The sequence below is a fragment of the Choloepus didactylus genome, chromosome 22 (assembly GCF_015220235.1).
Source record: "Choloepus didactylus isolate mChoDid1 chromosome 22, mChoDid1.pri, whole genome shotgun sequence".
Taxonomy (NCBI): domain Eukaryota; kingdom Metazoa; phylum Chordata; class Mammalia; order Pilosa; family Megalonychidae; genus Choloepus; species Choloepus didactylus.
Window position 1 is genome coordinate 28,896,301 of NC_051328.1, and position 16,742 is coordinate 28,913,042.

Sequence of the window (16,742 nt, forward strand, 5' to 3'; positions counted from 1 at the left end):
TTGTGGCCTCAGAAGGGACCCATCAACTTTGAGAACTTTTTCAGAACTTCCGTTACTTTGAACAAAGAGGAATGTCTCATGTCGTAAGATTTTCCTACTCTAATTGGTAGGAAAGTCATAGGTAATAAATTTAAACCATTTCCAGTGAATCATTCACAAAACCTACAGACTTTAAAAGGATTTAGTAAGAAAATGTTTTTAAACTTATAAAATTGTTTATGGAAACTTATGCTGACCACTGTAATAATGTTTATTCTAATGGTGTTTAGTTTGAATATTGGGAATTTTTAAATATATTTTTATTGTGAAATTTGACATATATACATAACAGTGATAACTTTCAAAGTATGATTTAACAAGTAGAGAGCAAATTTCAAAGAATGTTATGGGTTACAGTTCCACAGTTTCAGGTATTTCATTATTGTAAAATATAAGATATATACAGAAAGGTGATAACTTTCAACATACAATTTAATGAGTAGCTATAGAGCAAATTTCAAAAATGTTTTTGGTTGCAGTTCCACCATTTCAGTTATTTCCTTCTAGCTATTCTAATAGTCTAGCATCTAAAAAAGATATTTATATAAATATTCAATATTCATAATCCTTTGTTAAATCCTATCTTATGTGTTGCTACCCCTTCCTCTCATTTAATCAGTTTCTCAATCTTCAGGGGTGTCTAGGCAGTGACCACCTTAACTTGTTCATACTGAAAAGAAGTGTCAACATTATGGGGAAGGGGTCTGCATCTGGTTGTTGTTCTTAAAGAGGCTATTGCCTCTGGGTTTTAGGACTTGTCTGGCAAAGGAACACTCTGGTGTATTTAAGATTCTGAGAAATAAATTTAGTGAGTGAAACTTTTAAAGAAATATAGAAACTCAGATAGTGAACTAGGTATGTCAGGACTACTGTTGGTTAGGGTCTGGCATACTGTGGCCATTTGGGATATCTAGCTGGAGCTTGCATAAGAGTGACCTCCAGGATAGTCTCTTGACTCTATTTGAAATCTCTTAGTCACTATAACTTTATTTTGTTATCTTTCTTTTCCCCCTTTTGGTCAAGAAGGCATTTTTTCAATCCCTCAAGGCCAGGACCAGGCTCATTCTTCAGAGTTGTGTCCCATGTTGCCAGGGAGATTCACTCCCCTGGGAGTCATATCCACGTAGTGGGGAGGATAATAATTTATTTGCCAGGTTGGGCTTAGAAAGAGAAAGGCCACATCTGAGCAACAAAAGAGGTTCTCTGGAGGTGCCTCTTAGGCATAATTATAGGAAGGCTTAGCCTCCCATTTACAGCCTCAGTTTCACAAGAGGAAGCCTCAAGACAGAAGGTTTGCCTTATTGAATAAGGGGTTCCTAATTTCACATAGCAAATATTCTGTCCAAGATTAACAATCAGTGTCTCACATTATCTTCACATAGTTGTACAGGCATAATCAGTCTCAATTTTTTATTCAATTTTATTGAGATATATTTGCATACCATACAGTCATCCAAATTGTACAATTGTTCACAGAACCATCATATAGTTGTGCATTCGTCACCCCAATCTATTTTTTGAACATTTTCCTTGTACCAGAAAAAGCAAAAATAAGAATAAAAAATAAAAGTAAAGAAGAACACCTGAAACAACCCCCCTCCCACCCTATTTTTCATTTAGATTTTTGTCCCCATTATTCTACTCATCCATCCATACACTGGATAAAGGGAGTGTGATCCATAAGGCTTTCACAGTCACACTGTCACTCCTTGTAAGCTACATTGCTATACAATTGTCTTCAAGAGTCAAGACTACTGGGTTGCAGTTTGGTAGTTTCAGGTATTTACTTCTAGCTATTCCAATTCATTAAAATCTAAAAAGGGTTATCTATATAGTGCATAAGAATGTCCACCAGAGTGACCTCTCAACTCCATTTGGAATCTCTCAGCCACTGAACTTCATTTCATTTGGCATCCCCCTTTTGGTCTAGAAGATGTTCTCCATCCCAAGATGTTGGGTCCAGATTCATCTCCTGGAGTCATATCCCACATTTCCAGGGAGATTTACAACCCTGGGAGTCTGGTCTCACATAGCGGGGAGGGCAGTGAATTCACCTGCCGAGCTGGCTTAGCTAGAGAGAGAGGGCCACATCTGAGCAACAAAGAGGTACTCAGGGGGAGACTCTTAGGCATAATTATAAGCAGGTTTAGCCTCTCCTTTGCAGTGATGAGCTTCATAAGGGCAAGTACTGCATCATCACTCTCAATTTTAAATAATTGTCATAACATAAAACATCCCAGAGCTCTTATCAACTGCTAATTATTCATCCCTAGTATTAGTGAAGTGCTGGTAAGGTATTCCTATTAAATATAGTCTATAATATGCAATGGGTAGTTTTCCATATACCACTCTGTTGTTAACTCTTTGTACCAGTATCATACCTTAAAAGTATATCATGCAAACACTTATTTATGTATGCAGTGCTACTCTGTGGGTTACATGCCTCTAAACAACCACTTTCAATCATGTTCACTTTCAATGCAGCACTGACATTTATAATCCCATTAATGAGCCGTCAACACCTCTGTCCAAAATTCCCATACCTTCAAGTTCACCCTCATTATCATGTCTGTACCTATTAAGTTATCATTCCCCCTTCACTAGCTTCTGTCTATCTCTAGGTTCCCTACATTCTACATTATAAGACACTGATTTTACATTGTTCACGGAGTTCACATTAGCAGTACACAGTATCTCTCCTTTTGTATCTGGCTTGTATCACTCAGCTTTATGTGTTCGAGGTTCGTCCATGTTGTCGTCTGTTTTAGGACCTCATTCCTTCCTACTGCTGCATAGTATTCCATCGTATGTATATACCACATTTTCTTTATCCACTCATCTGTTGAAGTACACTTGGATTGTTTCCATCTCTTGGAAATTGTGAACAATTCTGCTATGAACATCAGTGTGCAAATGTCTGTTCATGTCACTGCTATCAGAAGTGAAATTGCAGCTCTGAGGGTAACTCAATATCTAGTTTTCTGAGGAACCACCAAACTGCCTTCCATAGTGGCTGTAACATACGTTCCCACCAGCAATAAGAATTCTGATTTCTCCATGTCTTCTCCAGCATTTGCAGTCTCCTGTTTGTTTAATGGCAGCCATTCTTACTGGTATGAGGTTTATCTCACTGTGGTTTTGATTTGAATTTCCCTAATAGCTAGTGAAGATGAACATTTTTTCAAGTTTATTTTTGGTCATTTGTATTTCCTCTTTGGAAAAATGTATTTTCATATCTTTTACCTATTTTATAATTGGGCTGTTTGTACTATTGTCATTGAGTTGTAGGATTTTTTTTTATATGGAGGATGTCAGTCTCTTATCAGATATATGGTTTCCAGATATTTTTTCCCATTATGTTGGCTGCCTCTTCACCTTTTTGACAAATTCCTTTGAGGTACAGAACCTTTTGATTTTGAGGAGTTCCCATTCATCTATTTTTTTCTTTCATTGCTTCTGCTTTGGGTTTAAGATCTGAGAAGCTACGTCTTAATACCAGGTCTTGAAGATGTATCCCTACATTATCTTCTAGGAGTTTCATGATTTTCTCTTATGTTGAGGTCTCTGATCCACTTTGAGTTAATTTTTGCATAGGGTGTGAGGTAGGAGTCTTCTTTCATTCTTTTGGATATGGATATCCAGTTCTCCCAGCCCCATTTGTTGAACAGACTGTTCTGTCCCAGTTCGGTAGATTTGGGAGCCTTATCAAAAATCAGTCAACCATAGATCTAGGGGTATATTTCCAAACTCTTGATTTGATTCCATTGATTAATATGTCTATATTTGTGCCAGTGCCATGCTGTTTTTACTACTGTGCCTTTATAGCAGACTTCAAAGTCAGGAACTGCAAGTCCTCCCACTTTGTTCTTCTTTTTTAGAATGTTTATAGCAATTTGAGGCCCCTTTCCCTTCCAAATAAATTTGGTAACTACATTTCCAAGTCTACACAGCATGTTGTTGGAATTTTGATTGGAATTGCTTTGAATCTGTAGATCAGTTTGGGTAGAGTTAACATCTTAATGACATTTAGCCTTCCTATCCATGAACACAGAATATCTTTCCATCTCTTTAGGTACCCTTTGATTTCTTTTAGTAAAGTTATGTAATTTTCTGTGTAGTGGTCTTTTATGTCCTTGGTTAAGTTTATTCCTAGGTACTTGATTTTTTTAGTTGCTATTGTGAATGGAATTTTTTTCTTGAGTGTCTCTTCAGTTAGGTCATTTCTAGTGTATAGGAACATCACTGATTTTTGCATGTTACTCTTGTATCCTGCCACTTTGCTGAATTTGTTTGTTAGCTCATACAGCTGTATCATCAATTTCTCAGGATTTTCCAAATATACAATCATATCATTGGCAAATAATGACAGTTTTACTTCTTCCTTTCTAACTTGGATGCCTTTTATTTTTCTGTCTTGCTGGCTAGAACTTCTAGCACAATGTTGAATATACTGATGACAGCAGGTGTCCTTGTCCTGTTCCTGAAATTAGGGGGAAGGCTTTCAGCCTCTTACCATTGACTACTATGCTGGCTGTGGGTTTTTTTATATGCCCTTTATCATATTGAGGAAGTTTCCTTCAATTCCTACCTTTTGAAATGATTTTATCAAAAAAGGATGCTGAATTTTGTTGAATGTTTTTTCTGCATCTATTGAGATAATCATTTGATTTTTCCCTTTCAGTTTGTTAATGTGTTGTATTACAATGATTGATTTTCTTATGTTGAGCCATCCTTGCATACCTGGAATGAACCCCACTTGGTCATGGGGTATGATTTTTTTTTACTGGGTCTTTGGATTCAATTTGCAAGTATTTTGTTGAGAATTTTTGCATCTATATTCATTAGGGAGATTAGCCTGTAGTTTCCTTTCTTGTGGCATCTTTATCTGGTTTTGGTATTAGAGTGATGTTAGCTTCATAAAATGAGTTAGACAGTATTCCTTTCTCTTCAATTTTTTGAAAGAGTTTGAGCAGGAATATTGTCATTTCTTTTTGGAAAGTTTGGTAAAATTCCTCTGTGAAGCTCTCTGGCCCTGGGCTTTTATTGATAGGAAGCTTTTTGATGAATGAGTGGATCTCTTTACTTGTGATTGGTTTGTTGAGGTCTTCTGTTTCTTCTCAGATCAGTCTAGGCTGTTCATATGTTTCCAGGAAATTATCTATTTCCTCTGAATTGTCCAGTTTGTTGACATACAGTTGTTCATAGTATCCTCTTAGGATTTTTTTTTTAAATTTCTTTGTGATCCACAGTAATGTCCCCCTTCTCATTTCTGATTTTGTTTATTTGGGTCTTCTCTCTTTTTTACTTTGTCACTCTAGCTAAGGGTTTGTCAATCTTGTTGATCTTCTCAAAGAACCAACTTGTGGTTTTTTTATTCTCTCTATTGTTTTGTTGTTGTTGTTGTTCTCCATATCATTTATTTCTCCTTTAATCCTTGTTATTTCTTTTCCTCTACTTACTTTAGGGTTAGTTTGGGCTGATCATTCTCTAGCTTCTTCAGTTGTTCCATTAGTTCTTTGATTTTAGCTTTTTCTTCCTTTACAACGTACATTGTTCTGGTTTGCTAATGCTGTCATTATGCAAAATACCAGAATGGATTGGCTTTTATAATGGGGGTTTATTTGGTTACAAATTTGCAATCTGAAGGCCATGAAAATGTCCAAATTAAGGCCTTCAACTAAGGAAGGCCAATGGCATCCGGAAAACCCCTGTTAGCTGGGAAGGCACATGGCTGGCATCTGCTGATCCTGGGTTCTGTTCCAGCTCTTCTCTCGGCTCCTGTGCTTTCTTCCAAATGTTGCTCTTGGGGCATTTTGTCCTGTCTTAGCTTCTGCAGAGCAAAACCTAGGCTGGCATCCCCAAAGTGTTAGCAAAAGTCTGCTTTCAGCAGCCATCTCCAATATGTCTCTCTGAGCTGCTCTTCAAAATGTCACTCTCAGCTGCGCTGAGTTCCTTCTGTTTGTCAGCTCTTTTATATGGCTCCAGTGATTTAATTCAGACCCACCCTGAATGGGTGGGGTAACACCTCCATGGAAATTATCCAATCAGAGGTCTTGCCGACAGTTGATTGAGTCACATCTCCATGGAAACAAAGGATTCCAACCTAATCAACACTAATACATCTGCCCCCACAAAATTACGCCAAAGAACATGGCATTTTGGGGGACACAATACATCCAAATTAGCGCATATGTATTTAGGGCTATAAATTTCCCCCTCAGCACTGCCTTCACTGCATCCCAGGGGTTTTGGTATGTTGTGTTCTCATTTTCATTCATCTCTAGATATTTAGGAATTTCTCTTGTAAGTTCTTCTTTGATCCACTGATTATTTAGGAGTGTGCTGTTTTGCCTTCACATATTTGTGAATGTTCTTGTTCTTTGATGGTTAATGACTTCTAATGGCACTCCATTATGGCCAGAGAATGTGCTTTTAATAATTTCAACCTTTTTAAATTTATTGAGGCTTGTTTTATGACCCAGAATATGATCTATCCTGGAGAACATTCCATGAGTGGTAGAGAAGAATGTATACCCTGGTAATTTGGGATGTAAAAATCTATATATGTCTATTAAGTCTAATTTATTTATCACTGTTTAGCATCTCAGTTTCTTTATTGGTCCTCTGTCTTGTTGATCTATATAAGAGAATGGTGTATTGAAGTCTCCCACAATTATTGTAGAAATGTCTATTGCTTCCTTCAGTTTTGCAATGTTTGTCTTACGTACTTTGGAGTACCTTGATTGGGTGCATAAACATTTATGATTGTTATTTCTTCTTGGTGAATTGTCCCTTTTATTAATATATAGTGCCCTTCTTTGTATCTTATGACATCTTTGCATTTAAAGTCTACTTTGTCTGATATTAGTATTGCTACCCCTGCTTTCTTTTGTCTGTAGCTAGCGTGGTATGTTTTTTTCCATCCTTTCACTTTCAATCTCTTTGTGTCACTGAGTCTGAGTCTCTTTTTTTTTTTTAATTTTTTCTCTTTTATTTTCAAATAAATTCAAAGTTATAGGAACAGTTTCAAAAACAATACTAACCCCATACACAGAATTCCATCATACCCTGACCCCCCTTCCCCGATAGCCCAATCCACCAATTTTAACATGCTGTCACATCACTATTTCTTTCCTTCCCTCCCTCCCTCCCTATCTGTCATCCATCATCTATTGCTGTGTCTTCTGAACATATGAGAGCTAGCTGCTCACACCCTTGAATAAACACTATAATTCACATATACACTTCCCATGAATAAGAACATTCTTTTATGCAATGCCATTAAGCGCAGCTAAGAAGTACAAGAGATTCAACAATGATACAAAGCTTACATTCTGTATTTCCTTTTCCTTATGTCTCACCTGTGACCCTTTGAGCCTCCTGTCCTCCATCCTCCAATCCCATCAAGGTTCATCCTTGGCATTCAATTGTCATCTATTTAGACTGTCTTTTTTTTTTTTTCAATTGTGGAAACATATTGAAAAAAGTTTAGGATTTAGGCTGTTTTAATACTGCCTAATCTTCCCATTCCACCCCCTCCCTAGCCTTCCATTAGTGGGATTAATCACATTTAGAATGTTGTAATGCTCTTTCCCACCATCCATTACTAGAGCTTTCCCTTCACCTCAAACAGCAACCCTACACTCATTTCTTAACTCTCCATTGTTCCTTCCCCCATTTCTCTTAACCCATACTCTACTTTTCATCTCTATGATTATATTCTCTAATAATTTCTTTGTGTTTACTGTGGGGCTTAAAATTAACCTCTTAAATCCCTATCAATCTTGTTTTTCTTTGATACCACCTTCACTTCAATAGGACACACAAACTGTGTTCCTATACTTCTCCATTCCCCCACCTTTATATACTTGTCTAAAATTACATATTTTACATTGAGTTCAAAACCACTGATTTATCCTTAGAGTTTGTGTACTTTATATCATGTAGGAAGTAAATAGTGGAGTTACAGTTCAAAAATTATTGACTTCTATTTGCATTCCATTGTGTTTGGAGAATGTGCTTTGAGTATATTCAATTTTTTTTTTTAATTTCTTGAGGCTTGTTTTCTGTCCCAGCTTATGGTCCCTTCTGGAGAAAGATCCGTGATCACTAGAGAAAAATGAGTGTCCTGGTGATTTGGGATGTAAGGTACTATATATGTCTGTTAAAATTCTCTATATCTCTTTCTCCTTTCTTTGTTTCTCTGTTGGTAGGGCTCCCTTTAGTATCTGAAGTATGGCAGGTCTTTTATTGGCAAAGTCTCTCAGAATTTGTCTGTCTGTGAAAAATTTAAGCTCTCCCTCAAATTTGAAGGAGAGTTTTGCTGGATAAAGTATTCTTGGTTGGAAATTTTTCTCTCTCAGAATTTTAAATATGTCGTGCCACTGCCTTCTTGCCTCCATATTGGCCGCTGAGTAGTCACTACTTAGTCTTATGTTGTTTCCTTTGTATGTGGTGAATTGCTTTTCTCTTGCTGCTTTCAGAACTTGCTCCTTCTCTTTAGTATTTGAGAGTCTGATCAGAATATGTCTTGGAGTGGGTTTATTTGGATTTATTCTATTTAGAGTTCACTGGGCATTTATGCTTTGTGTATTTATATTGTGTAGAAGGTTTGGGAAGTTTTCCCCAACAACTTCTTTGAATACTCTTTCTAGACCTTTACCCTTCTCTTCCCCTTCTGGGACACCAATGAGTCTTAAGTTTGAACGTTTTATTTTATCTATTGTATCCCTGAGATCCATTTTGATTTTTTGATTTTTTTCTCCATTCTTTCCTTTGTGCTTTCATTTTCTGTTCTGTGGACTTCTAGGACACTGAGATGTTGTTCAACTTCCTCTAATCTTGTATTGTGAATATCCAGAGTCTTTTTAATTTGGCCAACAGTTTCTTTTATTTCCATAATATCTTCTATTTGTTTTTTTTACTCTTGCAATGTCTTCTTTATGCTCTTCTAGGGTCTTCTTTATGTTGCTTATATCCTGGACCATGTTCTTCTTGATGTCCTTTAAATCCTTTGCCATGTTTTCATTCCTTGATTGTAGTTCTTTGATTAATTCTGCCAAGTACTGAGTCTCTTCCGATATCTTGATTTGTGTGTTTGGAGTTGGATTCTCCATATTGTCTGGTTTTATCATATGCATTAACATTTTCTGTTGTTTTTGGCCTCTTGACATTTGTTTTGCTTGATAGGGTTCTTTCAAGTTGTAAAAAAAAAGGATATCGATCTAATTTTTCAGAAACACAGTTTGGTGACATACACTTTCTCTAACTAACTAGCAGATGGCGTCTGTGAGTCACCTATACCCCTCAAGTCAGTTCTCAACCTTGTTCCCTCAGTGTGTGGGGAAATGATTCTTGTGGGGTTCAGTTGGAGAACTCAGTTTGGGTGTGTTGCTGAAGCCATCCACCCTGAATGTGGGGCATGTGTACTGGTGGCCAGGGAGGAAGGGCAGCTTTAATATTCAAACCCCCCAGGTTCCCGGAGATTCAAGACCGCCGCAATAGTCTAAGCCTTCATTTCGGTTCAGCCCCAGACCCTCTCTCTCGCTGTCCCACAAACCACCGTACTTGGTGTGGTGTCCCTGGGTTCTCCGAGCGGGTCCCCCCTCCCAGCCGCGATCCTCCAGGAGCTCAGCCAAGGGAATGCTGTGCTACATCACCAGTGCATGCCATCCCTCAAGGGAAGCCCCAGGCCGCCCGGCCGTGCAGCAGCGCTCTCAGCCTGAAGCAAAGATGGCCTAACGGGGCGTCTCAACCCCCACTCCTTGAACATTTCCTCCTTCCCAGCTCCGGGACAACTGGCGGGGCTCTGGGCTGTGGGCACGGCCCCAGGCAGGAGTTTATCCAGCCCTCTGGGGAGCCAGCTGTGAGCCGCAGGGTTTCTTTCAGCTTCCGGCTCACCCCTCCATTCCCCCGGCCCTGAGAGTATCTGCAGCGGACTATCCTCCAGGCCAGACACCGAGAGGCCAGCCCAGCCCCCGCTTGCTGTGTTTTACTGCATGGTTCCCACTCCCGCAACTGCAGCCACTCCTGGGTTTTTCCATTTTTTTTTTTTTTAAAGAGCCAGTCGGTCTCCAAATGCCAAGCCTTGAATTCCCAACAACACTGCGTGGCTGTGGGTCTTCCAGCCAGCTTACTCACTCGTTTCAGAATGCAGATTCCCGGTTTCACCAAGTATACGGCCCCTGTGATACTAGCAGACTTCATCCAGCTGGCGCATCGCTGTAACTGGTATTCTGGGTCACTTTCTGGTTTTTGTCTAGTGTTTTTCACGGAGGTGTTTTTTTGCCCTGTCTCACCTAGCCGCCATCTTAGTTCTCCAAGATGAGTCTCTTTTAAACAGCATATTGATGGTTCTTACTTTTTAATCCATTCTGTTAATATATATCTTTTAATTGGGGAGTTTAATCCTTTCACATTCAACATTATTACTGTGAAGGCAGTTCTTGAATCAACCATCCTATCCTTTGGTTTTTATTTATCAGATCTGTTTCTCACCCCCTCTCTCTTTTTCTCCCCTGTAAGTTTCCCTTACTAATACTCTTCAGTTCTGTGCCCTTCTCCAGACCTCTCTCTCCTTTCTTTTTTTCTCAGCCAGTAGAACTCCCTTTAATATTTCTTGAAGGGCAGGTCTCTTGCTAACAGATTCTCTGAGTATTTTTTTGTCTATGAAAATTTTAAACTCACCCTCAATTTTGAAGGAGAGCTTTGCTAAATAAAGAATTCTTGGCTGGCAATTTTTCTCTTTCAGAATCCTAAATATGTCATACCACTGCCTTCTCATCTCCATGGTGCCCACTGAGTAGTCAGTACTTAGTCTTATGTGGTTTTCCTTGTATATGGTGAATCACTTCTCTCTTGCTGCCTTCAGGAGTTTCTCCTTTTCTTCAGCATTTGGCAGTCTGATTAGTATATGTCTCAGAGTGGGTCTATTTTGATTTATTCTATCTGGAATTCATTGGGCATCTTTGATTTGCATATTTATGTGGTTTAGAAGGGTTGGGAAGTTTTCCTCAACTATGTCTTCAAATACTCTTCCTAGCCCTTTACTCTTCTCTTCACCTTCTGGAACACCAATGATTCTTATGTTTGTGTGCTTCGTGTTCATCTCACAGAGATCCAATTTTTTCACCATTTGTTCTTTTATGCATTCACATTCAATTTCTTTGTCCTCTAGTTCACTAATTCTTTCTTTTTCCTCTTCAAATCTGTTGCTGTGTGGCTCTAGTATATTTTTAATTTGATCATCAGTATCTTTTATTTCCATATGATCTGCTATTTTCTTATTTACTCTTTCAAATTCTTCTTGATGCCCTTCTAGAGTCTTCTTGATGTCCTTTATGTCCTTAGCCAACTCACTGAAGTTGTTTTGGAGATTTTTGTGTACTTCAAACTTTTATTAATTGCTCCAAGTTATGTGTCTCCTCTGGCTTTTTAATTTGGTCATTTGGGTTGTCCATATCTTCTAGTTTCTTCGTGTGCTTTATGATTTTCTGTCTTTGGCCTCATGGCATTTGCTTATCTTAGTAAGGATATTTGGGATATGCAGGATTATTTGAACATTTGTTTATAATTTGGCTACAGTCTGGTGGAGTGCACCTTCCCTGACCTATCAGCAGATGGTGTTCTTGAGCCACCTCTTACCCTCAAGCCAGCTTCTCCCCAACTTCATCTGTGCACTGGGCAAGGTCCAAACCAGGTGGAAATCCAACCAACACACCAGTTTTCTGTGTGCTCTTGGGACTGCCAGCCGTTTGGGAGGTGGGCAAGCACTGTGCAGTTCAGCATAGAGTCCACTCCAGGGCACAGTGGTTCTGGCAGCTCCTGGGTCTATGAGTGGACCACTCTTGTACTGTGGAGCTGCACATCTCACCCTCCAGCTCAAATGCACCACAGTCCCTGTGTGCCTGCAAATCCCTGGGGTTGAGGAGGGGCTCCTGGCACTTCCATGCAGTGCCCTTGCCTCTCAGCTGTGCTTACCACAGGCTTCTGTGGAGGAAGAGTGAATGCAGTCACCACAAGTCTGCCAAATCCCAAGTTCCTTCATGGGAGCTCTCAGCTGGCCACAGGGCTGTGAAGGGTAATTATCTCCCCAGCCAACTGCTGAAATGGGTGCATGGGGCATGGACATCTGCTCCCTTCTGTGCTCGTCGGCCAGCTCCAGCTACCAGTCTCCAGCACTGGAGCTCTTGGCCACAGGGCCATGAAGGGTTATCTCCCCAGCCAACTGCTGAGATGGGTGCACAGGGCATGGAAATCTGCTACCTTGTGCACTCATCTGCCAGTTCCAGCTGCCCATCCCTGGAAGTGATCCAGGTGAAACACACTCACCACATCCTTTCCAATGCAGTCTCTGCCTCTCCAGCTAAGTCTCTGCTATGTGGTGTAGAAGTCCCTGCCTGGCCAGTGGCACCCTGGAACTGCTGTTCTGGAGTGATTTTTGCCCTTTGTCTAGTCTTTTTCATGGAAAAGAATTTACTCTGCCTCTCCTAAACTGCCATCTTCCCAGAAGTCTGGGTATTTTATTTTAAATCAATTATTGACTTATGAAATTTCATATTACAAAGGGTGTTTGATATTAAGTTCATATACCAAGAGATATGTGTATTAGTGCTTTCCTCCTTCACCTAAGAACTCAAGTATCCTTTCTACCCACTTCCCTTAATCGTACTCCAGCTGCTGTTCCCTCCCACAGATCAGTCATGGCCCAACATTTACATGCAGCATCTCAGGCTGTGCCGTGAGCCCAGCTGTCCACTTCTCCTTCACCAGCTACAACTTTGGTACCTGCTTCATCTACCAAGCAGGGATGCCCCCATATAAACAAACCCTGGTTGTCACCAACAAAGAAGAAACGTCTATGAGGTAAGCATCTTCCCAGGACTTCCAGATGATTCTGCAGCTCCTCATGAGCTTTCTGCCAAGGCAGAAAGAGAATAATTATGGGAAAGTGTCAAACACATATAGTCATGAATCCTGGGCCCCCTTTTTAGGGAGCTTCCCACTAACAGTTGGATAACCATGAGCTACTCTACCAAAAATTCTTTTCTTATAGTGGGGAGAGCAATGACAAATGACCTGATGGGAGGTTTGGTGGCTTCTGTTTATTTTCCCCCTGTAATAGATGTGAAAACTGAGGTTCAGAGAGTTAAAAATTAATTTCTCAGGCCAGTGTCCTCACAGTAAATGGCAGATCTGAGTACAAGCCATCTGATCCAAATCCAGCCTCTCTGCACCACTCCTGTATGGAATGTTCCAGTCTAGGTTTCTGGGCCCACTCCAGATGTAATGAAACAGAATCTCCAAGGACTGGCCCAGAAACCTGTGTTCACACAAAGCTCTCAGGATCAGTGCTATGCAATACAACTTTCTATGATGATAGAAATGTTCTGTATCTGCACTGTGCAATAGAATAGTCTATAACTAGCTGCAGTTATGGAGCCCTTGACATGTAGCTAGTGCAATTCAAGAACTGAATTTTAAATTTTAATTAATTTTGATTTTAATTAAAATAGCCACATCTATCTACTGTCTACTTTATTGAATAGCACAGGTCTAGGTTCAAATCCCAGCTCTTCCCTAGGTGTATGATCTTGGGCAAGTTTTTTTAACTCTCTGTGCCTCTGTCTCCTTGTCTAAAATGGGGGCTAATAGTAGCACTTCCCATACAGGGCTATTATGAGGATTAAATTAGTTCTGCTAGAGACAGTACTTAGAACATTGCTTGGGACATGGGAAATGCTCAATTATTGTTAGATACTGCTATTGTTGTAATCGTCATTGTCATCATTATCATCATTCTGAATTTTAAATTACTACAGGATGCCATATAATTTTAAATACTAATTTAAAAATCTTACCTACCTACACTCTTTCTTGCGTGAATTAATTTAATCTGAATCTTGCTCTGTTTAAAGCATTCAGCCCTATTCGTTGGCCTTCTCTAAATAGCTGTAAGGTAGACAAGGAGAGGTTGTATTGGAGAGATCTAGGTGCCTTCCTACTCGCAGGTGGAGCAGGTAGTAGTAGTAGTAGTAGTAGTAGTAGTAGTAGTAGTGGTAGTGGTAGTGGTAGTGGTAGTGGTAGTGGTAGTAGTAGTAGTAGTAGTAGTAGTCCTAGTAATAACTCACCTTTATTGAATGTTTCCTCTGTGCCCTGTTTGGTGACTGCTTTAGTCACTTAAGCTCATTTAATCCTCATAACTCTGTGAGGCAGGTACCTCTACCCCTACTTTATGATGAGGAAAACCGAGGCCAAAATGGGCTAAGAAACTTGCCAAGGTCACAGCTTGTTAGTGGTCGAACCTGGATCCAAACTTCTGTTTCTCTGACTGACCAAAACACACACTCCTCTTCACCTTGCTTTGCCACCTGATTACATCTAGAAGCACTTCCTTATTATGAGAAGGTTTGAAACCGTGAACTGCATTATCAAGAAAGAGAGGACCAGTAGAGCAAAAAGAGCACTGGGCAAAGGATCATGAGACTTTGAGCTTGATGCTTGGCTCTGGCAGGATTTGGTGATGTGATTTGGGGTAACTATTTTGACTACACCTATGAGAGGGTGAGGTGAGCTGGATCATTGCTGAAGTCCCTTCCAGCTCTTAACTTCAATGATTCTAGGAGAGCAGAGCAGGAGATCCATCCATGCCCAGTCCAGGCATGGAGACAAGGGGGCAGAATCAGTCCATTCTAGGTCAGCTTCTCGGGGCTTACACACCTTCCTCTTGGATTTTCTCCAGCATAGATTGTTTATACACCAACACCACTCATCTTGAGGTGAACTTCCGTGTCGATGTGATAAAGCCAGGAAAGATGCTGGAGATTCCAATCATCTTTTATCCTAGAGAAAGTATCAATTATCGAGAACTCATCCCCTTTGAAATCAATGGGCTCTCACAACAAATAGTTGAAATCAAAGGGAGAGGCACTGAAATGAAGGTAAGAGATGGGTAGGAAATTTCCTCAGGCTTGGCACCTTCCTGCCCATCCTAGCTGCTCTTCCCCCTGGTCCCACATACCTTCCCTCCTGTCTCCACATCTCCTGCCCCCAGGCTGCTCTGTTGGAGGCCAACCAGTCCACCCTTCTAATAACACAAAGGGGTAAATTGTCAGATCAGACTCAAGTGAATCATAGATCTTATTTAAAACCAATTTTACTAATAATTCAATGGCTACAGGTAATCATAAGCAATGGAGAAACATTATTATCCTGGAGAAGTCCAAGACTATTAGATGAGGTGTCCTAAGAAAGTACTTTTTCTCTTGCATTAGGACACATTTTGTTTTCAGATTTACTAGCCAAGTTTTATTTTAAGCAATGTATGCAGAGACATACATGTCAGTGATGGAACATCTTTTCTTTGTATTCCCTTTGATTAACATTCTTCAACCAGCCACTAATTCCAGGATTATATTTGATTGAGGTCCTTCCTTCTATCCAGGAGCCTCCGATAGAGAGGGAATGGTCCAGTCCTGGTGCTAGTCCCTTTCTTCCAGTGTCTAGTAAATGTTTAAGTTGTCACATCTGGTGGGGGTATTTTCATTTTAATAGGTTTTGGAAGACTGAAAAGCTTCCAAGAATCTCAGTAATGCATGGGAGGGAACCGCCCTCCCATCAAGTCATAGGCACGACTTAGGACATGGTAGAGCACAGGACATCACTATTTGGTGTGTCTTGATCTAATACAGAGACAGGATCTCTCCTGATGCCAGTTATTCTTTCATTCATTCACTCATTCCACACCCATTGTGGTTGTAGTGTGGAGAGGTCCACTGGTGACTTAAACATGTTCGTTAACCTCCAGGAGCTCGCAGGCTGGTAGAGGAGACTCTCTTGCCTTTGTAGACAAAATGAAACCATGTGAGATGGATTTAAAGCTGGTTGGGAGGAGGGGTGCCTTTTAGTGACTGATCAAATGACAATGACCCATGGGTTCTGCTCATGGTGGGCCAGTGCCTTCCTGGAGGGCAAGGCCCAGCCTGACCTTGGTCTGTTCCAGGCCAACAGTCTGATCAGTGCCTTAGATGAGGACTTTAGGACATATCTACTTCTTACCACCTCTACTGCCACAGTTTGGATGGTGTCCAAATCACCGCCTCTCATCCCTCACAGCTTTCTCTCTTTCCCTCTTCCAGTTCCTTCTCCACAGAGAAAGGAACTAAAAGACTCTCACAAAATATGCATTTGATTAGGTCACTCTATGCTTCCCATTTCTCCCAGAATAAAATCCCAATCTCCTCACAAGGTCCTCAAGGCCTTGTGAGATCTGGCCACTTCCCACCTCTCCCAACTCAGCTTCCCAAGTCCCCACCTCACTCCAGCCACAGGCCTTGACTGGATCAGCCTCCCCGGCTCAGGCCCATTCCCTCCTCCTGGGTGTTCCCTTCCCCATGCCCACCCTGACTCTGACACTGACTAGATCCTACCCTTCCTCTTGCAATCTGTGTAAACTTGGCCTCCTCCAGGAGGCCTCCCCTGACCTCCAGTCTAGCTTCACTCCCCTGTAAGATGCTCTCAAGGTGCCCTGAGCTTTTCCTTTGTATCCCCTAAGCCAGCTGTAATCATGTAGTTGGGTGGTGAGTTGATAGTGGACAGTGTTCACATAATGAATGCCGATCCCGTGTGAAGAGGGCAGGACACCAGCAGACACAGAACGGCTTTTGCCTTGCCAGTGTAGACACATCATAAATACCTGTTTATTT

The 16,742-nt window shown here is 40.6% G+C and overlaps 1 protein-coding gene across 7 annotated transcripts in view; it reads left to right on the forward strand.

Annotated features, from left to right (window-relative positions):
• The window catches only part of HYDIN (HYDIN axonemal central pair apparatus protein), a 534,664-nt gene that overhangs the window by 484,810 nt on the left and 33,112 nt on the right, over nt 1–16,742 (forward strand). For 6 of the 7 annotated variants that reach the window (XM_037815908.1, XM_037815907.1, XM_037815906.1 and 3 more), the window contains 2 exons: nt 12,734–12,903; nt 14,780–14,978. In XM_037815908.1, coding sequence (XP_037671836.1) covers nt 12,734–12,903; nt 14,780–14,978 — 369 coding nt within the window. Of the gene's footprint in view, nt 1–12,714; nt 12,904–14,779; nt 14,979–16,742 lie in introns of those variants that run through there. The other variant, XM_037815912.1, reaches the window with a different exon arrangement.